This window comes from Eptesicus fuscus, chromosome 22 (assembly GCF_027574615.1).
Source record: "Eptesicus fuscus isolate TK198812 chromosome 22, DD_ASM_mEF_20220401, whole genome shotgun sequence".
Classification (NCBI taxonomy): Eukaryota; Metazoa; Chordata; class Mammalia; order Chiroptera; family Vespertilionidae; genus Eptesicus; species Eptesicus fuscus.
Window position 1 is genome coordinate 29,386,919 of NC_072494.1, and position 25,449 is coordinate 29,412,367.

General features: G+C 43.1%; 1 protein-coding gene across 4 annotated transcripts in view; it reads right to left on the reverse strand.

Annotated features, from left to right (window-relative positions):
- Positions 1-25,449, reverse strand: part of RPS6KC1 (ribosomal protein S6 kinase C1) — a 238,026-nt gene that overhangs the window by 49,814 nt on the left and 162,763 nt on the right. The window contains exon 15 of one of the 4 annotated variants that reach the window (XM_054711380.1): positions 22,465-22,591. The exons of 2 other annotated variants lie outside the window; for them this stretch is intronic. In XM_054711380.1, coding sequence (XP_054567355.1) covers positions 22,511-22,591 — 81 coding nt within the window. In that variant the 3' untranslated portion in view covers positions 22,465-22,510. Of the gene's footprint in view, positions 1-22,464; positions 22,592-23,598; positions 24,023-25,449 lie in introns of those variants that run through there. One more of the 4 variants, XR_008555066.1, reaches the window with a different exon arrangement.

Genomic DNA, 25,449 nt, shown 5'->3' on the forward strand with positions numbered 1-25,449 from the left:
AAAGAAGCTCATTGAGACTGTGTAGGAGGTGCAGAGGCTCAGAAAAGCAAAGGTACGGAGGCGCATGCGAATCGGGCTGGCGACTGGGTGTGCTGTTTTTTCCAATTGGAAGGGAGATACAAGCTCCTGACTGCTCTGAACTCCAGTTTCCGGTGAGACTCTGGGGACCCAGACTCATATGTGGAGAAACTGGACTGTCTGGCATCGGGTTGGAAAGTGAGGGTGGCTTTCTCACAGAGGTGCACGCAGGAATCATTGTTTACTGCGCTGGGGTGTGGGATGCGGGAATCGGAAACACGGAGACACAGAGATGGCTGACTGGCAGCCATCACTGTTTGCCATGCCCTGTTGATTCCCTGAGACCCCACCCCACCCAATTTACAAACCCGCCCGAGCTGTGCGCAGTTGCTTTTGCATATGAATAGCCTGCCCTTTCACAGCTTAACCTAACAAATTGCAGCTGGGTCAGACAGCTCCAAAACTTCCAAACCCCAAGCAAAGAGGAAGAATTTGCAGATCTCCCTGTAGCTCCTGCTGGGTGGCCTCAGACAGCAGCTGACTTGCACCTCCTTGGAGATCCAGGAACCAGTGTACCTAGAGGTCAGTGTGAGATGACACCAGATTTCAACTCCTCACATACATAAGTGACACACTCAAGAGGCAGACTCAGTGAGCAGCAAAGTCCCACTGAAGCAAGTCCTGCCCCATAAGGGTGTCTCCAGCACAGCAGTTCTTCCATTATAGACATAGCTGATCCTCACAGCCAATTGGCCTGGAGGTCAATTCCTTCCAGTGTACCAACAGCAATCAAGGCTTACCTACAACAAGACTGTGCACCCAGCCCACAAAGGGGTGCACCAAGAGTGTCCACCTCAGGTAATTGGGGAGGCTGAGCCACTGGGCCCTATGGATCACCTACCACACAAAGCCACTCCATCAACACAGGGAAGCAGCCAAAATGTGGAGACAAAGAAACATGTCACGAATGAAAGAAATGTAGGAAAGCAAACTACTGGATATAGAATTCAAAACCACAGTTATAAGGTTACTCAAGAATCTTCTAGAAATGGCCAAAAAACTTAGTGAGACCTTTGAGGAACTTAGTGAGACCTTCAAGGATCTTAATGAGAATGCCAAAAAAATGGAAAAGGACCAGTCAGAAATTAAGCATACACTGTCTGAAATAAAGAATAATATACAGAAATCCAACAGTAGATTAGAGGACTCCAAGAATCAAACCAAAGATTTGAAATATGAGGAAGCAAAAAACACCCAAACAGAAAAACAAAAAGAAAAAATAATCCAAAAATATGAAAATAGTGTAAGGAGCCTCTGGGACAACTTCAAGCATACCAACATCTGAATTATGGGGGTGCCAGAAGAAGAGAGAGCAAAATATTGAAAACTTATTAGAAGAAATAATGACAGAAAACTTTCCCTACCTGGTGAAAGAAATACACTTACAAGTCCAGAAAGCGCACAGAACCCCAAACAAAAGGAATCCAAAGAGGACCACACCAAGATACATCATAATTAAAATGCCAAGGGCAAAAGACAAAGAGAATCTTGAAAGCAGCAAGAGAAAAATAGTTAGTTATCTACAAGGGAGTACCCATACGACTGTCAGCTGATTTCTTAACAGAAACTATGCAGGCCAGAAGGGAGTGGCAAGAAATATTCAAAGTGATGAACAGCAAGAGCCTACAACCAAGATTACTCTACCCAGCAAAGCTATCATTTAGAATTAAAGGTCAGATAAAGAGCTTCACAGACAAGAAGAAGCTAAAGGAGTTCATCACCACCAAACCAGGATTATATGAAATGCTGAAGGGTATTCTTTAAGAAGAGGAAAAAGAAGAAAAAGGTAAAGATAAAAATTATGAACAACAAAGTGACAACAAATACATATCTATCAACAAGTGAATCTAAAAATCAAGTCAATAAAAAATCTGACAAACAGAATAAACTGGTGAATATAATAGAATCAGGGGCATAGAAAGGGATTGGACTGACAATTCTCGGGGAAGAGAGTGGACAAAAATCTTACACCTATGGATGAGGACAGTGGTGGGGGGTAAAGGCATGGGGGGGGGAATCAGGTGGAGGGGAGCTATGAGGGGGGAAAAGAGGAACATCTGTAATAATCTGAACAATAAAGATTTATTTTTAAAAAAATAAGAGATGGTAAGCATGTTCCTAATGTCTACTCTTAGTAAAATGAAAAGCTGGCAATTCTCTGACTGGCCCCCAATTAAGAAACAAAAATCCATGATTTGCGGCTTCTTCCAAGAAGCCTCTTCATTTTCCTCACACCCTTGGTACTGATGCTTACATCTTGCATTTCATTTTCCAAACACTTATATTTAGTTCTTTAATTGTTCTTTGATTCTTTCTAAATAAATTGCAAATAGATCCCTATCTCCCAAGGATAAGAATGGTGATTCTTACATCTTCTGTTTCTACTTGTACATAGATAGCACAGAGCAGTACACTTAACAGATGCCCAGGGAATGCTGAATGAATGGACAAAAGAATAAACAGATAAAGTTGGTGCAAATGACCCAAGATGCTTTCAATGGGCCCAGGTCAAAGCCGGAATTTACAAATTGGTAATGGGGACCTGAGAGCTTCCAAAATCCCTTGCCACTACAACTATTGATGATTTCTTAGTTTGTGGACAAAACTATTGGGTTAAGAAGTGGACCTCAAATCAGTTGAAATGACAATGATGCCCAGCCAGCGAGGCTCAGTGGTTGAGCATTGACCAATGAACCAGCAATTCACAGTTCCATTCCCAGCCAGGGCACATGCCCAGGTTGCACCCTTGATCCTCAATGTGGGGGCATGCAGGAAGCAGCTAATCAATGATTGTCTCTCATCATTGATGTGTCTATCTCTCTGTCCTTCTCTTTTCCTCTCCAAAATCAATAAAAATATATTTTAAAACAATTTTTTTAAATGTTAAAAAGAAAAAAGAAATGACAATGAAAAAGGGGATGCCCATGCCACAGGCCAGAGGTTTCCATACTGAAATTGGCCCAAAATATGAGGCAGCATGATACATCACCCAGATCGAACTGCTTCTCACCCCCTTGCCCAAGCCACCTTCATCCTTCTCCCACGTTGATGGTGGCCAGATTAATGGCCTTCCGAAGATGAACACATCCTAATCCCCGCAATTTGGGAATGTGTCACCTTACATGGCAAAAGGCACTTTGCAGATGTGATTAAATTAAGGCTCTTGAGATGGAGAGATGATCCTGGATTTATGCAAATGGGCCTAATACAAGGGTCCTTATGCAGAAAGAGGAGGGTCAGAGTTAGAGATGGACAGGTGACAATGGGAGAGATGGGAGGGAACGAGCGAGATGGGAAGATGCCGTGCTGCCGGCTGTGAAGATGGAGGGAGAAGCCATGCGCCGAGGAAGGCAGGCATCTTTTAGAAGCTGGACAAGTCAAAGAAAGGGATTTTTCCTCTCGAGCCTCCAGAAGGGGGGCAGCCCTGTTGACACCTTGATTTTAGGACTCGGACTTCCATCATTGTAAAATAATAAATGTGTTGTTTTAATGCCAGTACATTTGTGGTAATTTTTTACAGTAGCCTTAAGAAATGAATGCACTCTGCGCCCTGCCCACCCTGCTTCTGCCCTGCTCATGAGAACAGCCTATTTTTAAACACAAAGGCCAGAGCGACCTTTTTAAAACCTAAGTCAGACCATGTCCCTCCTCCTCTCACCATCTTCCTGTGGCACTTCTGTCTCAGAGTAAACAGAAAGTCCTTAAAAATCGCTACAAGGTCCTGCGGGCCCTTGCTATCATCACCATGAGGTCCTGCCTGGGCTCGCCATCATAATTTCTGAGGCTTCCTCTCCTGCCATCTCCTGCCACTCATTCCACTCCGGCCACCCTGGTCTCCTGGGGCTCTGGGCATTCTCCTATCTCAGAGCCCTGCCACTTGCTCCACCCTCTGTCTATCGGCTCCTTCCCCCAGACGTGGAAGAGCCAGCTTCCAGCCCCTCTCGCTCTAGCTGGTTTTCTCAGTGGTTAGAGCAACGGCTCTCAGACTGAAGGGTCGAAGGGTCAAGGGCACATACCTCAGTTGCAGATTCAATCTCCAGCCCTGGCCAGGGCACTTGCAGAAGGCAACCAATCGATGTGTCTCTTTCACATCGATGTTTCTCTCTCTCTCTGTCTCTTCCCTTCCCTTCCATTCTCTCTAAAAAAAACACACACACACAAATAAATGGAAAAATATCCTCGGGTGAGGATTAACGCCCCCCTCCCCCCCCAAAAAAAATAAATGGCATCCTCTCAGTGAGGCCTTCCTTGAGGGCCTATTTAAAACTGAAAGCCCCCTCCACTCCCAGCCTACCCACCCTACCTGAGGTTTCTCTGGGGTGCTCAAACTCTCTGACATACCACATGTTTTACTTACTAGTATGTACTTATTTCCTGTCTCCAAAAAAAATGCATACTTCATAAGGACCAGGATTTGGATCTGCTTTATCTGCAGCATCAGAAAAATGCCTGGCACATAGTAGGTGCTCAATACATATCTCCTAAATGGATAACTCTGCCAGCTTTTCCCTTCAGGAGCCCCTGAGACAATATAACTAGTGCTTAAACAGCAAGCACACTAACCACATCTAAGTCCCTGGGTACTTACTAAGTGCCAGGAATTGTAGTAAGTGCTTTACATGTAGCCACTCGGTCAGTCAGACCTCAGTGGCTGGTCACACAGGGTCTTCAAGGGAACTCAAGGAGCAACCACATTCCACATGTAGGGTGCAAACTGCTGAGTTTTGATTAAGGTCCCAGCTGGCTCAGGGCAAAAGAGAAAACTGTTTACCGGGCAAAACTGATGTCATCACAAGGGTGTTGGTAACATGGATTCGGAGCCGATAACCCTCCATCCAGCTCAGGAAAGCACCTGACCCGTCGTAGGCAGGTGGTTGGAATCTGCTAATTGGTTTTTCTTACCAAAAAAAAAAAAATCTAGGTCCCCTCCTAATATGGAGAAAGATGACAAGCTCACAGACATAAGGAACTTCTTCCTGCTCACCCTTGTCCAAAGCTCCCAAATCCCCTCCCCCTCCCCGCCTTCTCATGTTAGAGGCCCACGAGGCAGAGGGAGGTAGCTAGGAGTCCAGATGAGATGGCGAGCAAGGACAGGAGGCAGGATGAGATGGGTCTGTAAGATCTCCCGCTCCCCAAAGATTCACGCTGGGGAAGCATGGCCAGGGCTGTGTCCGTGGTCAGATGGGGGCGGTGCTCCAGAAGGCTCCCCTTTCTGACTCTCACGTGGGGCAACAGGAGACGCTTTGGGAAGCACCAGAAACTCGTGTGTGACAACTCCACTCACAGGCCTGACCCAGCCTGAGGGGGAAGGAAAAGGAATCCCCCTTTGAGCCACAGTAGGAGTAGGCTTTCCTTTGCTTGCCATTGTAATCTCGGTAGTCACTCTAGTCAATAAACAAACAAGTGAAAAGATGCAGCGAGGTGTAAAAATAGATTTGCACAGGGCAGACAACTGCGCATTCCATTTATTACCTCTTCTAACAAACCGATACCTAGGGTGACATTTATTAATAAATGGCATTACCAGGTGCCTGCTACGTGGCTCACAGAAATTAATTACCCAGCCCATGGTAAAACCATAACAAGCCTGCAGCGCAGTAACATTTGTGCTAATTGAAAATGAGATAAGTGCTGTGGGTGCAATTTGCATTCAATGCCGTGTATTAATTATCTTCAGTCCTCCTCATGATAAATACACCTGACTGAATCGCTCTGCTCATTTACCGGGTAATAGAGTTATAAGTAGATTCCCTTAGGTAGCCAAGGGAAGGCGTGGAGTTGTGGGCAAGATGGAGGCCTCCCGCCTTTCCTGTTCTTCCACCAGGTTAGCTCAGTACTTGCATTGGCCCAGCATCCCTCCTGGGAATACAGTGACGTCACTGTTGCGCTCACCCAAACTCCCAATCCTTCCTTCCTCTTCCACCACCTAGGCCGACCATCCTGAGATCAAAGAGTGCTCAAAAACCCGAAGTTAGAGGGGATGTATTTCAATCCATTTAGCGGCACCCCATCCACTGAATATTATATCTGCAAGGAAGGCCTTTTGCTATTCACTGCCCTTGAATTAATTCAGGATTTCATTTCATTCAGTTCTAAATGGGCACGAATTGAAACTTGTACCACGATAACTATCAAGCACAAGTTCAGGACTTAACTTACTTGCATTATCTACATTAATGCTCAAGCCTTCCCCACTTACTAGGCCACTGCAACAGAGGAATGGTTGGGGATGATGGTTCGGAGAGAGGGCTCATGTGACAAGCCCGAGATGAGACCTACAGCAAAGCTGCTCGGTACCACCCAGCCAGAAGGCCCGCCTTCCGAGATGGAAGAGGGAAGGAGGCGTCCAGCTATGAACTGGAGTTCCCCGCCCATCCAGAACCGGCACATCCACAAAGGCTTCACCTTTTCTTCAAACTTGGCAGTGTATTCCTCTGCCTTCACACATGAGCAGCATACGATGAGAGAGAGGGGACGGTTAATAATAATAACAGCAGCAGTTATCATGGATTGAGAGCTCACCGTGTGCCAGGCACAAGTTCAGGACTTAACTTACTTGCATTATCTATGTTAATGCTCAAGCCTTCCCCGCTTACTCCTCCTAAGAACCTTCCTACCCCTGCCCCATGCACTGCTCTCCATGAGAAACCACCTTGCTTGCTTCCTGGTGGGACTGTCCCTGCTGGAATCATCTTGCTCTGTTGTTTACCAGCCTGCTTCCTAATTAGCATGCAAGTTCCTGAGTGCAGAGCTCTAGCCTGTCTTCTCCAGCCCTACTAGGAGACCAGCACAGAGTAGGATACTTAACAAATATTTATGGAATGAATGTAAACTTACAATAATCGCCTAAAGTAAGCACACCAGACTCTCAGTGTATGACGCAGTCTAACCAGTGCTTGAAACATGTTCTCAAATTACTGAATTTACAAGGCATCCCACCGCACCCACTGCACTCAGTGAGGCCAGGAGTCCCAGGGAAAGACCAGTGACACCTGAGTGCCTACCATGAAATCCCATCTCCTTGCTAGAGGGGAGGCTCCAGCCTGATTCTAAGCTTTCTCAGGGGCCATGGGAAGAGAAAAGCACAGTGGTAAGCACCCATAAGATAAAACTAACCACAGCCCCGGGAAAGAGCAACTCTCTCTGACACTCACTAGAGAGACATTTCTTCTGCGGACAGATTAGACATAGTTCAGTGCACAGTCCCACCTGCACAGTAAGGTTATGCCTCAGTATGACAAATGACTGCAGTCGGCCCACAGGTATTTCCGTGTGACCTAGAAAGGGATGCCCTTCTCCAGGCCAACGCGGCCCATGAGGCCACAGGGCTCAGTGAGAGGAGCCCGGCTGGATGTCGGCCCTCCCAGGCCCCCTCAGGTGGGATCCTGCACAGAACATGGCCTGCACAATCCCTGGGGTGGCCCTGCTGAAGAGATGCAGGTGACTGTCTCTTCCTCAAGCTTCTCAAGTTCAAGTGAAATCTGATCAAGTCATCCCCTCAGAGGCTGCTGGGATACAGCCCTGGCAGGTGTTACCATATCTGGGGCAACTTCGAGAGGTTATGCCTCAGTATGACAAATGAAGGTGACTTCGGGTTTCTCCTAAGAGAGGGGCGACAGACTCTATTCCAGTTAAATCACTCCCCATTCTGGTAAACAGAACTAAACTCTTAAACTGTCGCTTCCTCCTGTATGAACAGAACATTTGTGTTCCCCCAAAATTCATATTTTGAAGCCCCAACCTCTAGTGTGGTTGGATTTAGAGATGGAGCCGTCTTAAAGGCAGGGAAGGTTAAATGGGGCCTTCAGGGTGGGGCCCTGATCTGACAGAATTGTTGTGCTGGTAAGAAGAGACTGTGACTACCTCCCTCCCCACCATGTGAGGGCACAGCCAGAAGGAGACTGTTCTCAAACCACACAGGGGTCAGGTGAGCAGACTGGGCGTGGAGGCAACTCATAGACATTCTGCCCAACTCTGGGCTGGGTTCGAGTGTCACTCAGCATTGAGTCTACAATTGCTCCTGTTCCTCAGGGCCCATTTCATGCCATACAGAAAAAAACCACTCACTGAATGCCATAGTATTCTGATGATGTCATTTGGGACAATTCATACGGCAGAAAAAATAGTCAATGGGTCTATATTTCCCAAATCACAGTCCATTGCTATTAACAGAGAAAACTCGGAGGGAAAAAAAAAGCCTCTGTGGTCAAAAAAGTTAGTGAAAGTAAGTTTGATTTAAGCAACTGTCTTTATAGCAAGATTTCTCAAAGCCTTTAATATGCTAATAGGCATCTCAGGTCTCTGGATCAAGGGACACATGCCGTGTTTCTCTAATGTGTGTGACAATTATTTTTAACAAGAACATAAGGATTCCTGTTCCATAGGCAAGGTTTTAGGAACATTCTACAAGGGGCTACACCAAACACTCCAGGCTTTAAGAAAGTTACAACTTACTTGAGGAATAGCATGAGCTAAATTGTATGAGTCCCCTATGAAGATATGTTGAAGTCTTAACCTTTGTTATCTGTGAATATGACCTTATTTGGAAATAGGGTCTTCACAGATGGAATCAAGTCAAAATGCAGTCATTAGGGTGGGCCCCTAATCCAATAAGACTAGTGTCCTGGCCCTTGCCGGCTTGGCTCAGTGGATAGAGCACCGGCCCGTGGACTGAAGGGTCCCAAGTTCTATTCTGGTCAAGGGCACATATCTTGGTTATAGGCTCAATCCTTGGCCCTGGTTGTGGCGTGTGCAGGAGGCAACCAATCAATGTGTCTCTCTCACATCGATGTTTCTCTCTCTGTCTCTCCCTCTCCCTCTTCCACTGTATCTAAAAAAATCAATGGAAAAATATCTTCAGGTGAGAATTAACAAAAAAAAATAAAATAAAAAAGACTTGTGTACTGATAAAAAGAATTCTATGTGAAGAGACAGAGACACACAAGGAGAAGACACATGAAGACAGAGACAGAGGCTGGAGTCATGTTGCTATAAACCAAGGAAACCTGGGACCACCAGAAGCTGGGAGAGGCAAGGACAGAGCATCCCTAGAGGCTTCGGAGGGAGCGTGGCCCTGCCGACACCGTGATTTCAGACTGCTCGTCTCCAGAATAAATGCCTGTTGTTTTGAGCCACTTTGTGATGGCAGCCCCAGGACACTAATACCCGAGGATGGTGAGATATGCGAATGACTGACTGGAAAATGCAGACTGAATAACAACACAACAAGAGCTGAGGATGGAAGGAAGCCATGTAGAAAAGTGTCCAAAAGTGAGTGGAAAACAAAGACACAGGGCCTGAGAGGAAAGAGCTGTCAGCAATGGCTTCCAGAGGGGGGTGGGGGAGTGGGGAGGAGCAACACAGATCTTCTGAATTATTGGGGGAGTTAAACACACACACGCACATGCATGCACGCACGCAATGCATACACACACATACACACACACACAATTTGATGGAGTCACTAGAATAGACTGACACCTCCCCACTGAGAGATTTCTCCCTGGGCAGCTCAGTGGTCACCCATTGGTCTTGAAGTCATCATGTAAAACCCGGTAACCTCTCACAGACATCCCCAAGTGTACATGCATTTTCCATTTTTGCGAGTTTTGGATTTCTGGATCAGCGTGCATATCATTAAAAAAAAAGAGCTAAATAAGAATAACTACACAATAATTCTAGGTCAGACCAGTTACACAACCATCATGTTTCAATGGGAAGACCCAGAATTTAAAAATATATCTCTGAAACTTTGGAGTAAAAATCTCTGTTGAATAAAATAGCAGTTAAGGTTTGCGTGGGGGAAGGGAGAGGAATCACGAGAACCTTCACTTTTAGCATGAAATGCATCTGTTAAATAGACCTACTAATGGTGTTATTGTAGCTAAAAACAGCGACTTGAAAATGTTGTGTACATTATTACTGTCATTATCCACCAACTGTAAGAATGCTATGTTAAAACTAACTCAAAACACCTCGAGGAAGGTAATTGCTACTAATGGATCTGAAGTGTGCAAAATTGGACATCATTACCCTGTCCTCACATTGTGGGGCTGGGGAAGCTGCTCGAGATGGCAGTTCGTAGGCTCACTCGTCTTTCAATCAAGACTGAGGTTTGAGGAAAGGGCCAGGCTCGCTCTCATTCTATAATGAAGGGAAATTCCACACCGGAGAACATTACAGGCAAGTGTTTATGGGGCAAAGCCGAGGGCAAGAGAATGAGTTTTCCCACCACTTTCCAAACTTCGCCAAGTCGATTCCATTGTGGGAGAGGGGGCTGCAGAGACATAGACTCTTCCTACACTGCAAACCTTCCAGGTGGCAACTTGTCAGCTCAACTACCACCAAAATGAGTTAGGTATTGCTGACCCTGAAATTTAGGGGAAGAACCAAGAAGCAAGAGTTATAGACAGAAGGCCACCTTGGATCATCGTCTGCTTGCTCACAGACACCTACGCCCCTGAGAAGAGAGCGTCCAGCTGTTCCCAGGGAGGCAGCTGCTCTGGGTGATGCCTTGGCCTCTCTGTGGAAAACAATACACTCCTTCCTGGTGCTTGGCCTAACTCCCCTCCACCGTGTTGACCGCTCTTACTCTCTGCTGAGTCCCCATCTCCTCACCTCACCTGCCCCCTAAAGTGCCCTTTTTCAGTGCTAATTGATAACAATTTAAAAAGTCCTTAAATGACATATATGTAATACCTTAGTCAATCAATAAATAAAAAGTCCTTAAATGTTTCCCAAACTTTGGACATTAATGATTCCAAACACTACATACACCTTAACACAGAAGCTTCCCTCTTCTGCCCAACTCACTGGTATACCTCCAGCCCCACACCCACTAGCAAAAAGAAACCATTCAAGAAAGCTGATGTTGACCAGGATTTCAACCTCTATTCTCACTACAAGTCCGATAATGTAGGTGCAATTTCCCGCCTTCCTCTGGCCAAAATACAGGAGTAAACAGAGGAGCCAAACGCCCAGAAACTGCACAAATAACTAACCTCTGACCAAATGAGAGCTGCCTCCATTCTAAACTTAAAAATTAAAAACAATGCCTTTCACCCGCGTAAGAAATTTCTTCCCAACCCCAATGGCTCAGGGTGAGCAGGACTCCCAGTACCCGTGGAAGCCTGTGGCCTTGAAGCTCTGAATGAGGGACTTTGCCTCTATCGAATTGCCAAGAGACTGAGTGACAAGTAGAGACCTAAACAGTCTTCTGGTTCCCCAGTGAGGCTTCACACTGGCAAACAGCACAGGGGGTGGGACAGAGATCAATGCACAGCAAGATGAAATGAATTTAGGGGAAGAAATCTGACAAAACCTTTTGATTTTTAAAACAATTTTCTTACCTGACACACCTATATAGCTAATACATCTTACCCATTTCATCATTCATGTTATCTCTTTGTTTTTCAGTAATTACTTATTTAACATCTACTAACAGTGTTGTTATCCTAACAGTACCTGCCAACAAGAGATACGGGTGCCTGATGAATACACTGAAAACATACAAGGAAAACAACATATATTCTTATATGGGAAGGTGGATAATAAAGGTATAGCTAGATATTGTCAGGTCTTGATGGTTTTTCTTACGAAGAAAAACTAAGTAGGAAAGGATGATAAGTTGGAGTGCTCTTTTAAACAAGGGCTCACAGGTCATGGGCAAAGGACCAGAAAGAAGGGGGATGTCTGGGGCAAGAGCCAGAGGGGACTGGAGCATGGAGTGTGCTTAAGGAGTTGAGGGACAGTAGACAACTGGGGCACAGTGCCGAGGATGTGAATGGATGACAGCACAGAGGTCAACAGGAACAAGAGTTGGTTGAACTGAATAACCTCAGTGAGGACTTGGGATTTTATTCTGAGGGAGGTGAGAAGCTGCTAGAAGGTTTGAGCAGGGGAGGGATAAGGTTTGGCCTGCTTTACAAGGATCACAATGACTGTTACGTGAAGAGCAGACAACCCAGGGACAGGGTGGGAGTGGGAGACGAGAGAGAAAGCCATTGCAGAAATCCAGCTGAGGGACTTGGAGGATGGGATGGTGTGACGAGAAGAAGTGGTCAGAGTCCGGGATGCTTTGGATGTGAGGCCAGCAAAAATTGCTCGTGGGTGGGATGTGAGGTGTGAGAAGAGAGGAGTCAAACACCCCTGCAGCTGGAGTGGCCAGAAGAACTGGCAAAGTGGGCAGATCCAAGCTCTAGTCCCGCTCCCGTACCAGCAACGTGACCCTGTGCAACATTTCAGCCTCTCTGGTTCTCCTTAATCCCTGCAGCCAGACGGCCAGACTAAAGAATTCTCCAGTTCTCATGGACACTGACATTTGTCACTTCATATTTGGCATGAAGTAAGAATATAAAGCAGATCACTGTTTAAATACTCGGGTATTACATCAGCATTCTTGGGGTTCAAACAATTCTCTTTTCAAATACCTGTCATCTAAATGGTCTCCTCTTCCATGTCTAATTAATTCAGCTCTGCTAGGTGCCCAGCTGTCAAAGGCATTGCCTGTGACTAGAGCAGTTCTCCATATCACTATCAACACTTTATGAAAACTTGGATCTTCTGCAAGATTTCTGATTTCATTGTGCCATCGATTTCTATTTTATTTTCATTAGTGTTGTCAAATGTTTCCCACACCCTGAAATTAGCGGAGATGGACTAAAAGCCAAAAATGTTAATGATATTGACCCAATGGGCAGGGTTAAAGCCCTAGTGTTAAACAGGGAGGCATGTTTGAGTGGAGACTGATCTTAAAAGTGGTCACATTATTACTGAGAATTTTCTTGCTAGAATGACTTTTCCTTCCTTATGCAACTGGAGACTCAGATAATGAATACTCAGAGAATGAAAGGATCCTTACACCAATAACACAGATTCAAAAAGTTTCCCATAATACATATGAAAGTATGAAATGTCTTTTAGTGTATGTGTGTGTGTATATATTATATATTATATTATGTATTATATATTATACATATGTATGATATATATCATTATGCATATGTCATTATAATTATGAGTACTAAATATTCAATGGGTGTGCCCCCAGAGAAAATATTTTGGAAACCTGGTCCAAGATTTACCATATTTATTACATAGACAGAGATAATGAAGAAAGAAAATGTATAACAATCTATTTCCTATTGTTCTTTAGAAATAAATTCTTTTTCTTGTTAATTTTGGCAGTAGCCCAATATGTCTCACAGAGACAAGAAACCAGTGAGTTGACTATGTTGGTCTCTTTGTGCTGTTTACCATTTCACTTGAGTTTCACGGTACTGAGTCTACGGAGACACCAACCCAGAGCCCCAGCTAAGAATGAGCCCCTCTGGAAATCCAGCTCATCTTTATATCAATCACTTCCGCTGAAGCAATTGAAGAGGAAAGGTGGCATCCTCCTGCTCCGTGCTGGGTGGATTCAAACACTTATAGGAACGGAGGAGAATTAATATCATTCCCATTTGCTAGTTTAAGCTGCTTAAGAAAATAGAAAATTCGGTGTAAGGGAATGGAATCTGGGGCCTAACAAGAATAAGCCAAGTTTCCCATGGCAGCCGGAGGAATGAGGCAGGGAAAGAGACATAAAAGGAGATGGTCTTCCATTAACACCTTTAGTTTCCTTGAAAACACATGTCACAGGGAGGAAGCATATGGTTAGTTCGGCAGGACTCATCATGATGAGGGGAAAACACTTCAAAACCTACATCCTTCTTGTAAGAGTGCATGTGAGAGACAGCCAATTAGCAGTTACTTCTACTGCTTGAATTAATCTGGCACTAACTGAATAGTCCCATTAGCTTAGTGATGGCAGAATGAAGAAAACAATGTGCCTCCTCTTTCCTCACCCCACACACACACACACACACACACACACACACACACACACACACTCACGCCGGCATCCCATGACATGCATCGCTAAGTGGTAAGTTCCGTGTGAGCTGCAAGCATCAGCACTTGGTACAGCGCCTCTACCTAGTAAGTGCTTTGTACAACCTGTTGAGTGAATGAATCACTGACCTCTTCCCCACACTGAGCCTAGATGCTGCCTGAGAGTCCTGTTCATCACAGCAGTTGAGTCCCAAGGGTTTACTAACAAATCAGGCAGCCGTGGCTCACAAATTGAAACCTGCTCACCATCCCTTCTCAATGAACTAAATCTTAACTCTTCCTTTAAGTCAGGGTGGGGAACCTATTTTCTGATAAGGGCCATTTGGATATTTATATCATTTGTGGGCCATACAGAATTATCAACTTAAAAATTAGCCTGCTATATTTGGTCAAACATTTTTTTAATATATTTTATTAATTTTTTACAGAGAGAAAGGGAGAGGGATAGAGAGTTAGAAACATCGATAAGAGAGAAACATCAATCAGCTGCCTCCTGCACACTCCCTACTGGGTATGTACCCGCAACCAAGGTACATGCCCTTGACCAGAATCGAACCTGGGACCCTTGAGTCCACAGGCCAACATTCTATCCACTGAGCCACACCTGTTAGGGCTTGGTCAAACATTTAATTCACTCACCCCTAATGCCTTGGCAGGGTCAGACCAAATGATTTCACGGGCCAGACATTCCCCACCTCTGCTTTAAGTGATGTAATTTGTATCTAAAAATGTGGGTAGACTCCTGGGTTACCTTGAGCTCCATCATGAAATCAAGGTTAATTTGATGCAATTGTTTTCACCATGAGGCATAGAGCTTCACAACAAATTCTGTTTGAAACACAAAGCCAACATACTGGATGCACTCGTAAGTCACTACAATGCTGCTTGCACATATTTAATAATGATATTTTTCTTTATTACTGTGTTTGGAGTATATTTGAAGATAAGGTTTGTTTGTGTGTATTTTTTTTTGCTTTTGGGATGTGTGTTGTTTTTGTCATTTAGGTAGACATCATAATGCTCACCAATATTTCCAGATAGATGATCATATTTCCCTGACCCCAGGCAATTAGGTGAGGTCACATTCTTAGATTTGACCCAAAGGCTGAATCTCAATTTTCTGTTCACTCATCACCTGCCATGGCCATCCTGAAGTCATGCCTTAAGATCAAAGTGCCATGAAAACCAAGCTGCCTGATGGTTGAATCACGACCCATTGGATGACAGCTACCCGAATGAACAATGAACTTGACTGGGTAAAGGCACTAAGACATTGTGCAGTTTGTTACCACAGCATTGCCTGGCTTATCCTGACTAGTACAGTACTGAATGAGTTCTATCAGCTGTGATGGAATACTTGTCCCCTGACCTCAGTCTAGTCTGGAGTGGTAACCAGATTCTTAGAAGGGACAGAGCCAAAGCAGCCAGTGCAGAAAAGAGGCAGAGATGGGGAGGGCAGAGGACTCAGGAGGGAGGGGCTGGCAGGGACAAAGATGGACAGAGGAATCCTTTCCCGGGAAATCTGTGGTAATACACTTGGCCATGGGATCTGTCCTTAACTAAGACACCAGAAACACAGACACCATGTACGGGAGCCCCCAGCCGCCGCTCCTGACTCTTCTTACTCCCCTACACTATGCTCCGATGCCTTCCTCAAGCTCAGCCATGGGTAACATGTCCCTTCCACCCAGTTAAAATGAGCGAAGCAGAACACTGCACTGATTGGAGCTGGGGTTTTTGAGACTGCATTTTCAAAACACCAGAGCAGCATGGAACCTTACTCCAAATACTAGTTTGGCAAGTATATAGCAAGAGTCTCAAGCTTAAATCCCAACTTGATCCAACCATAAAGATTGTGCATGAATTTCAGACTGTTTCCCAAAGACAGGTTCCAGGAAAGGAGACTGTGACATTACTTGTAACTGCAAACATTAAAGAGTCTAAGTGATCAGCAAAAGAGGAATCTTTAAAAACAAACAAAAGAATCAGGGGATATCCATGTAATAGAACATGATGGGTAAAGCAAAATGGTGTTTTTAAAGAGTATTTACTGAGATGCAGAAATGCTTACAATATAATATTCAGTGAACAAAAATATACAAAATTTCTAGATAAAATAATCTCAACTTTACATAATAATATATAACATGCATAAAAATATTAGAAGAAAATACTGCTGGGTGGCTACCCAGCCAGTTGGTTGGAATGTTGTCTAATAAACCAAAAGGTGTGGATTCGATTTCCTGGTCAGGGGGTGTACAGGAAGCAACCGATCAATCTCTCTCTCTCTCTCTTTCTCCCTTCCTCTCTTTCTACAAATCAAAACATGTCCTCAGGTGAGGATTAAAAAAGAGGAGAGTAGAAGAAAATATGTTAAAAATGTTACCAGTGATTATCTCTGAGTGGCAGATAATGATGATTTTTAATTCTTTTTGAAAGTGTTTACATTTTTTCAAGTTCTCTTCGATAAATATATTACTTTAAATAAAGGGAAATTTTTTATTTTAAACAAAATAAATATACAACATGGTTTCAGTGATTTTAATTAGTCCAGGATATTCTGAGGTGAGGAAAGCTTTGGCTCAACCATCTCCTAATGCAGTGGTCGGCAAACTGAGGCTCGCAAGCCACATGCGGCTCTTTGGCCCCTTGAGTGTGGCTCTTCCACAAAATACCATGGCCTGGGCGAGTCTATTTTGAAGAAGTGGCGCTAGAAGTTTAAGTTTAAAAAATTTGGCTCTCAAAAGAAATTTCAATCGTCGTACTGTTGATATTTGGCTCTGTTGACTAATGAGTTTGCCGATCACTGGCCCAGGCCGAAAACCGACTTCTGTGCATGGGCCATGAAGTTTCAATCGCACTGTACGTGTGCGCCCGCATGTGGTATTTTGTGGAAGAGCCACACTCAAGGGGCCCAAGAGCCGCATGTGGCTCGCAAGCCGCAGTTTGCTGACCACTGTCCTAATGCAATCCTGCACAATGGTCACTAATGTTCAACATCATGACTCTGTTGAAGGGATGTTTTATTTTTACACTTTTCAGTTGATATATTAATTAAATAAAATATTATAACACTATTCAGAGCCTCATTATTAAATTATAATACCTTTTGGTAATATAAAGCTATCTTCAAGTTACCTAATTTGAAATCCAGTGATTCTTAAAATAATTCGGCAGAAAGATGCTGGAAGATGCTGGGAGGAAGATCCTGGATTCTCCAGGCTTATGCCATATCCTACACTTGCCTTTCTCAGGGCAAGCACAGCTGGAGTGTGGGCCATGTTTCGGGAAGAGCCATGCCCCACGTTCCAGTCATAGGGGTGCCCTGCACCATAGGCCCAGGGGTCCAGGCACCCAAACAGGCATGAAATCTGCTCGAATGTCCACGTCACCTCAGAGCTTGGAGGAGTCTGGGCTGGTGTCAAATTTTCAGGATTCTTTAGGAATGGGGTCTTCTCAAAGGTCAGTTTCTGACTGGAAAATCCTAAAATGAGTCTTGAAAGGAACATTAGAAATTGCTACCGGGCTTCCAAATAGGTTAAAGCTGCCAGGCACAAAGCAAGGACTTCTTTATCTTCTTCTCGCACCTCCCATCCTGGAACCGATTTGGAGTTCATATCAAATTAGTTGACACAGCGGAATTTGATACACAGCACCAGACAGAACAGAGGGAATCATGCTGGAAGTAGGAAAAACAAAAACTATAATTCCTCTCTCTGTAGAGAGATAAATATATATCATTCATAAAATAAGAATGGCATGCTATAAAATAGGTATATCCAAAGAACAAGATTCTGGAAAATTAAAAAAGTGACTGCTGAAAGAAAACTCAATAGGAAATGACATTAAGCTAAAGAAATTTCAAAAAAAATAAAAAATAAATTATTTTTTTTTTATCACTCAAAAAGTCCCAAACTTAGCTAATAGGAATTCCCTTATTGACAGGAGATCTGAAACTGGGACTAAGGAGACAGCTTTCCAGGAATCTCGAATCAAGCAGCAGACAGCCAGACGTGGACAGATTTAGCCCATGCCCTCCAAATCAAGACCCCAGGACACAGGGAGCCACTGACCGCCATACCCTTGTCTCTTGTTCCTCCTTCTTTTCATAACCATCGTTTCCCTTCTGTTTGTTTAAAAATGCGTTAAAATAAGATTCTTAAAATTCCTTTCCTTAATAATATTATTCTGGATACCAAAGATTAAATCTTGGTAACTCAAAAGGAGGAGCATGTTGTATTAATTTACTGATATCAAACCTCCTTTCTTATTGGATCGGGATGGAACTGTTCTGGCTGATCCCAGGTGGGGCAGGATCTGGACTCATGAGCGATATCTACTATCCAAGGCCTTTTGATAATTCTCTTAGTATGTGTTATTTCCACCGTCATTCCCTGTGTTCTCTTCAGTCTTAAATGTCCCTAGTTCAGCCACTTGCTAAAAAAAATTTTTTTTAATTCAACTTCTAAGACAAAAATCACACACAAAAACTCTGAAAGTAGTCCTTACCAGTGAGTCTGAGACTGGAATGGACATTAAGTTATATAATTTGAAGGAAAAAATAAATCAGAATCTGAGTATCAAATGATGAGACTTGGTCTCCCTGTTGATCAAGAGGAGGGGCTGTTAGGGACTTTTAAGACTGAAAATTTCCCTTGTACCGGTATGACTTGGCCCCATAGCTGTTATTCCCCTCCACCAGCCACACCCCCTTGGCACTCCCCCTTGATAAACCCAAATTTCCTATCCAATGACTGTTAAACCATAAGATCAATTCCTCCTCATTCCTTCAATTTCACCTTTTAACTATACCTTGATCCATTTCCTTCTATACCTGCTGACTGGTTTTACCATTAACAATTTTGTTCCCACTATAGACAAAGAATGCAAGGGTATTATGAAAAATGAAAAACTGTTGTTGTGTTAGGGTAGTGAGACTATTAAGAATTGTTTCTTATTTTCCAAATTTTCTCTAAGCTAGTTCTATGACCTCAATAGTAATTATATCTCCTAATGAAAAGGGGAGGGATGCATTACTCTGCTCCCACACAACTATAACCACTCCAAAAAAAGATTTCCAAGAACATCTTAAGAATTTGATGTTTTCCACTAAGATACTCAAGACATATCTTGAGTCATGAGGTAATGGTTTCTTTAAACTTTTTCTTTACTTTAAAAAAAATGTACTATTTCTCCCAAAGAGGCATATATTTGGTTTAGAAATGGCCAATGTCTCAAAAAGCCTTCATTTCCTGCCACCTACTCCTCTCCAAAATGCCAAATTAATGGCATCTGATCCTAACAAAGTGAGACAGCCACAGCCAAAAATGTCTTTATATATGGGGGTTGGGAGGGAGAGGGGAAAAAAAGCTGGGGTGATTTTTTCCCAATATGTTTGTCATTATTATAGGTTACATATACAGAAGGAAAGTTAATTAAGCTTTAAAAAAAAAACCATCACACATCAATGGCTGCATTTTAATGAGTACAAAAAGTTGAGGTGTTTACTACCAATTAAAGTGGTTTTTAAATAAGCATTAATTAACACAGAAATTCAGAAGAAAGTTATACCTTGTCAAAGAAAGGCCAGTGCAGGCTATGCCCACTTCTGCTCCCATTCATATTCAGATAGTAATTACCACCAACCCTATATTTTCCATAATAATGAGGAGATGCTGTCATGTCTATCAAACAACAACACACACACAAAAGTGGTGGCATTAGAAATTCTCAACCTGAAGTAAACTTTTCAAATTTTTTCCTTCTGGGCTCATCCCTCTTCCAGGTCAGAGTTATTCAAAGAGGAGGCTAGTCTGATTTTAATGGTGAGCTGCTCTTTAATTCTCCCCCTTTTGTAGGGAGCATTGTTGGGGAGCACTCATTGTCAGAGAGGTGTTATTCAAGTGTACACCAGCAAATCAGAACAATTGCCCAATCGTGATTGAAGAGGGCCTGCAGGTCTTCCTTTGTTTCTTAATACTCATGTTAATTTGCATAATCCTACTCCCTCTACTCCACTTCCTTTTAGAAAATTATTGCCTATCATAAGGTGGTAAGAAGCAGAAAGACATAAAATCTTTAAAACCCACAACCTAAGTAGCACATGGTCTGATGGATGGTCTTATCCTTGAGTGAAAAGTGATGGGGGTTGGGGGGAGGGGGGATGCTGGAATTTGGGGAGGCATAGGAAGATGCCATAGGGTGGTTACTCGCAGGAAAGGGGTTCTCAAGCACCTCAAGGAAACAAGTTCCAGAGGTTGGAACTTGTTCTAAGCAGATTAACATACAATTGACCAATAAATCATAATTTATCATGGAGGAGTTCAGAAATTCCTTCCTAGAGCTTGGAATTCTCGTGCCCCCTATCTAGGTGATCCCCTTTCCAATATAAAACTGTTTAAGAGGGAAAGCTGAATTGTTCATCAGAAGCCTCCTTGGTGAACCTGAAATCAGGACAGGGAGGCGGAATGGGGTGGGAGGGTTCTGCCCAATGGAATTGTCCCTCCACACAACAGGGAACCTTTTTTGTGTGCTCAAAGCACTCCGATCCCTTGCACACAGTGCCGCTCCCTTACGCAGTGCTGCAAACATGATGACTTGACTCTCTCTGCACTCCAATTTTCAGTGATACATTTCGCTTTATCAGGCAGTGAAGTTCCTCCAGTTGTGGTAATTTAATTAGTCAAATTCTCACCACAGGAGAAGCTCTTCACAGTCACAGTCTTTAATGATCCAAGGACACCAAACAAGAAATATCAATTCCAGGATGTGCACTGGGCATGTTTGAAGTCAAGTTTCCCAAGGTGCCATAGACTGAACTCTTGAAGATAAAGGGCGGGAGGAGGCAGTGGAAGAGACTTCATCTCCGAGAATGGGTTGGTTTCACCTCAGTGTATGAAGAGACAGCAAGATGCTTCCAGTAGTTCACACAAACAAGTGGGAGGGACTCTACCCTCTTCTTAGCCCTAGTCTAAACCTTGAATGGTACATGAATAAAGAGTTGGATGAAGAGATGGTCTGATTACATGGCCCTTTAGTTGCCAGAGCACATTTTCAGTGACTACTCGGGAGGCTGTGGTAGCTTCAGAAAATCTATTTGAGACAGATTTAGGGAGCAATCCAGTTGGAAGGGGCTTTAAAAACTTGTCTGAAAGCTATATTTGCAAAGCAAACATGTCATTTTTATCTAGATTGGCTGTATCTTGGGGTGGCCTAGGGGTGCTGATGAAAATTGAGGGAGGGAGGAAAGACTGCCATTTGCTGTGAGATTAGAGGTTGGGGCCCAGGTCTAATTTATCTTTAAATCATGTACAGTGCCTAAGAGAATCAGTAGGACAAGACAAGTGTTCAACATGTTTATTAAATGAATGTCAAGTGAGTTTTTAGTTCCATGTTAAAGATGAAAAATTCATGCCTGGCTTTGGTTCTCTTATTAGCCCACTGGCTTCTCTCGAGTTTCATGACTAGTGACTGTGCTATTAATTTGGACCAATCAACTTGCATACTTGCCCTTTTCACAAGTATTTCCAGGAACAGACTGATAATGAATCAGCAAAAACAAAACAAAACAAAACAAAACTACAAACAGCCCTAGCTGGTTTGGTTCAGTGGATAGAGCATCGGCCTGTGGATCAAAGGGTCCTGGGTTCAATTCTGGTCAAGGGCACTTACCTTGGTTGCAGGCTCCTCCCAGGCCCAGGCCCTGGTTGGCCGTGCAGGAGGCAACCAATCAATGTATTTCTCTCACATTGGATGTTTCTCTCTGTCTTTCCCTCCCTCTTCCTTCCACTCTTCCTAAAAAATCAATGGGAAAAATATCCTCAGGCGAGGATTAACAAAAACAAAACAAAAAAACTATAAACAAAATTCTGAAGAAAACAACAAGAATTTAGTTGGGAAGAGAACAGGCTGAATTGACACATGCGAGAAGGTGGAGCTGGAAATCAGTGAAGAGTAGGAAGCAGATAGTAGCCCAAACCTGAGGAGCCACAGCACAAAGATCCCACCATTCAAACTGCAGGCATCCCTTTCTTTCAATAGAGCTGTTCACTGTCGGCACCCACCTCAGTCTTATCTGATCCATTTGTACAGGAATAAACAGTTTCAAAGAAGAGTAAGGTACCAATGCTCTTCTTAGTCAAGAATAGTAAAAGGCTGACAACCCCCCAAATTCCAGAAGTATGGAAATCTCCTGTCGAACATGGCTGCAACCTTGACCTTGTTTGTCATTCCTTTCACTGCTGTTGGCTTTATAGGAAAACACTCATTTGGGCACGGGGTAAGCATGCAATGGATTGTACTTCTTTTTGGAAAAGTGTGCATTTTCCCCCATAGAGTAGTTATGATAACATGCTTCCTTGGTCAAGTCTGGCAAAATGAAATGTCCCTTTTTCTGAAATTCCTCAGTTATGTTACACCCATTATCTGGCTTTATTAAAAATGGAAAGAACTTACCCTTATGTGTGTCCCACTCTTCCATTTATCAGAATTGGGATAGATTGTGCCTTTCCACTCAATTTGGACAATGAAATGACTTTCATTTTTATTTATGGGCTTCATAAATCCGTTTCACTTGCTGCTTTTCATGCCCCAGTTCCACACTGTTGTGTTGGGATTTCTCACCCTGCCAGGCAATTAAACCAAAAACTTGTGGGGTGGGGTGAGGGGGTGGGGGGAGTTTCCTTCCCAAAACTCTTTTAAATCCAAAATACACATAATCGTTTCTACTTCAAGTCCAATATATTTAAGGGATGAGGCCTTTAAGTCTTTTTTTTTTTTTTTTACCTCAATCAAGGATATGTTTCTTGATTTAGAGAGTGTGGAAAGGAGGGAAGGAGAGAGAGAAAGAGATATCAATGTGAGAGAAACATCGATCAGGTGCCTCCCATATGCGTTCTGACTGGGGATGGAATCCGCAACCTAGCTATGTGCCCTGACTGGGAATCGCACTGGCAACCTTTTGCTGTATGGGACAATGCTCCAAGCAAATGAGCCACCCAGCCAGGGCTAAGTCTTCTTTTTGAGTAGCCAACTCTCCAGATTAACTATTTCACTGTCATCACCACACTCTCATTTGAGTTCTAAAGATAAGTTCAAAATTCCAGAATGGAAAGAAGTCTTTAATTTTAGACACTATGCTTCCAGTCCTGGCACCAGGCCTGTGAGAAGATAATTCAGTGGCTGTGTGGCTGGCGGGCCTGCGGAACAGCAGGGGCTCACACACCTGAACTCAGAGCAGGACGAGCCCGGAAACCTGAAGCAGCAGCAATCGTTTCATATTCTATCCCAGACTAAAGAAAACAGACAAATGAACCAGCCAAACACAACCCCCCAGACCTACACCATTAAAGGGATACTAGAGAGATGTAGTCCCATTTCTCAGTACTTAGCCACCCTCAGAGGAAGTCACAGCTCTTTCTCTAAATACACAACCAAACAGTAGGCTTTTGCCTGAAAAGGCTACATCCAGTAGCTCCAATCCCACCTAATAAAATTTATGGAATGGGTTCTGTTATAGTTCAGCCCTCTTAGACAAGTTGAAGTTCATACTTTGATGCTTTCTCCGATTCAGTCATACTATGCATAACTACTAGTAGGAGTGAGCAAAGAATGTTTAAATCTGGCCCTACCAGGTTGTACGTGACTTAAGACCAGGCATCCCTGGTGATTGATTACTCTTAGTGTCTAGTCCATGGATGGTGCTCCATGTTTGTTACATTCATTTATCTAAAATTTTTTGCATGTGAGGTGAGCTGGCTGCTTCAAGTGTCATGACACACTCATCACTAGGGTTGACCCAGAAGCTCTGGCTGACTGGGAAGGTGTTCCCTTTCTCCCTGCATGTGGAGCCTGGAAAAGATAAGCTAGAAAGCAAGAATTTGGAAGTGTGTATATTGCAAGATGTTGACATGGTTGACACAAGTGCTTTGGTCCAGCTGGCAGGTATCTCCCTGGAGTGAAGATGGGTGTATCAGAATGTGATGAGAATGTCACCAACCATTAGAATCATCCACCTCCCTTTGCAAACCGTACAACCTTCTGGCTTCAAAGGTACCTGCCGAGTTGGGAAAGAATAGAGCTAAAGTGAGTGCTCTCATTGATTTAGCAGTTACTAATTATGGAAAAGTTAACAAACTGACATTCTGATTTATACCATAGTCTTTTGAACTTGTGCTAATGTGGGTCTACCCCCTGAACTTTATGAATTATGGTGAATCAAGTTCTGGACCTAATCAAGGACCCAAATTGTGCTAGCTACAACAGGGATGTAATGCCATGGAACTTCCTGCCTCTGTGGCCAGCCAGCCCTCTTAAACATTCCTGATACTATATAACATCTCAGGAAGTACTTAATTCTACCTCAAAAATACTTCATGCTAAAATGAGAGAAATAGTACCTAGAATAGCACTTTCTCTATCCCACTGAATTGATAAATTGCATTGAAGTGAAATTCCTCAAAGGACAAAATGGTGCTTGCAAAAAAAAAGTCCCTTTCCTTAATAACATCAAACAGAGATGGGCTTGAACCAATGTAGAGATTCAGGGTCATCTCACAAAGTTGTGCTGGCTGTCCATCAGAGGCACCTTTCATATTATCATTAACATTAGAAGTTGTCACTTACTGGCCAGTAGCAATAAGTGAAGAAAGGCTACCTTTTTATAAACTGTACAAAAATATCAACAAAGACAAGCAGATGCATACATGTAATAAAAGAACAAGATGGTGGTATTTTAATTCTGTCACTTTTTCATTCTGTAGCTGGAATACTTTTATAATAGACTCTGCCCCTTAGTTACTATTTGGTACAGTTCACATAAAAATCAGGATAAATGCTTGATTCTTTCCTTTATTTCCCAGTTTCCAATATAATAAACTGGTTCCCTATAATTTTATGAAGGTGATCAAGTCTTTTTAATATCATTATTAAATCATGGCTTAAAAATATATGAGGGTTTCAATTCTTATCATTATTGAAAGTCAAATCTTTCATAGTTCCCTTGTTAATTAAGATGTTCCAGCTTCATTTCCTACACTTCTTGCCTCAGACTTATTTCTCCAAGAAGCCTTAATTTATCTTACAGAGAAATAGTGTTTCAAAAACCACAATCTAGATGCTAAAGAAGCTCTCTCTTGACTGAGACAGAGTTTCTATATCCATCAAAGCTGACTTTTAAGTATAAAGGGCACAGATACATGCAAGTATTCAGGGAGTATTGTTCCCATGAGCTCTTCCTGAGAAATCTAGCAGAGAATGAATTGTAGATGACTCAAGTGATGAAGAAGCTACCAGCATATAAGAACATAAGGATGAAATATTAGTTGCTATAGAACTAGGACTAAAGGAGGACTAAGGGGGAGAGAGTGTAGTATATAATGGCTATATGCTCCAGGAATAAACTAGGAAATGTTACTAACTCCAAGACAAAAACATCTCATAAATGCATAATGATACTTTCTATTCAAATTCAATACTAGAGAG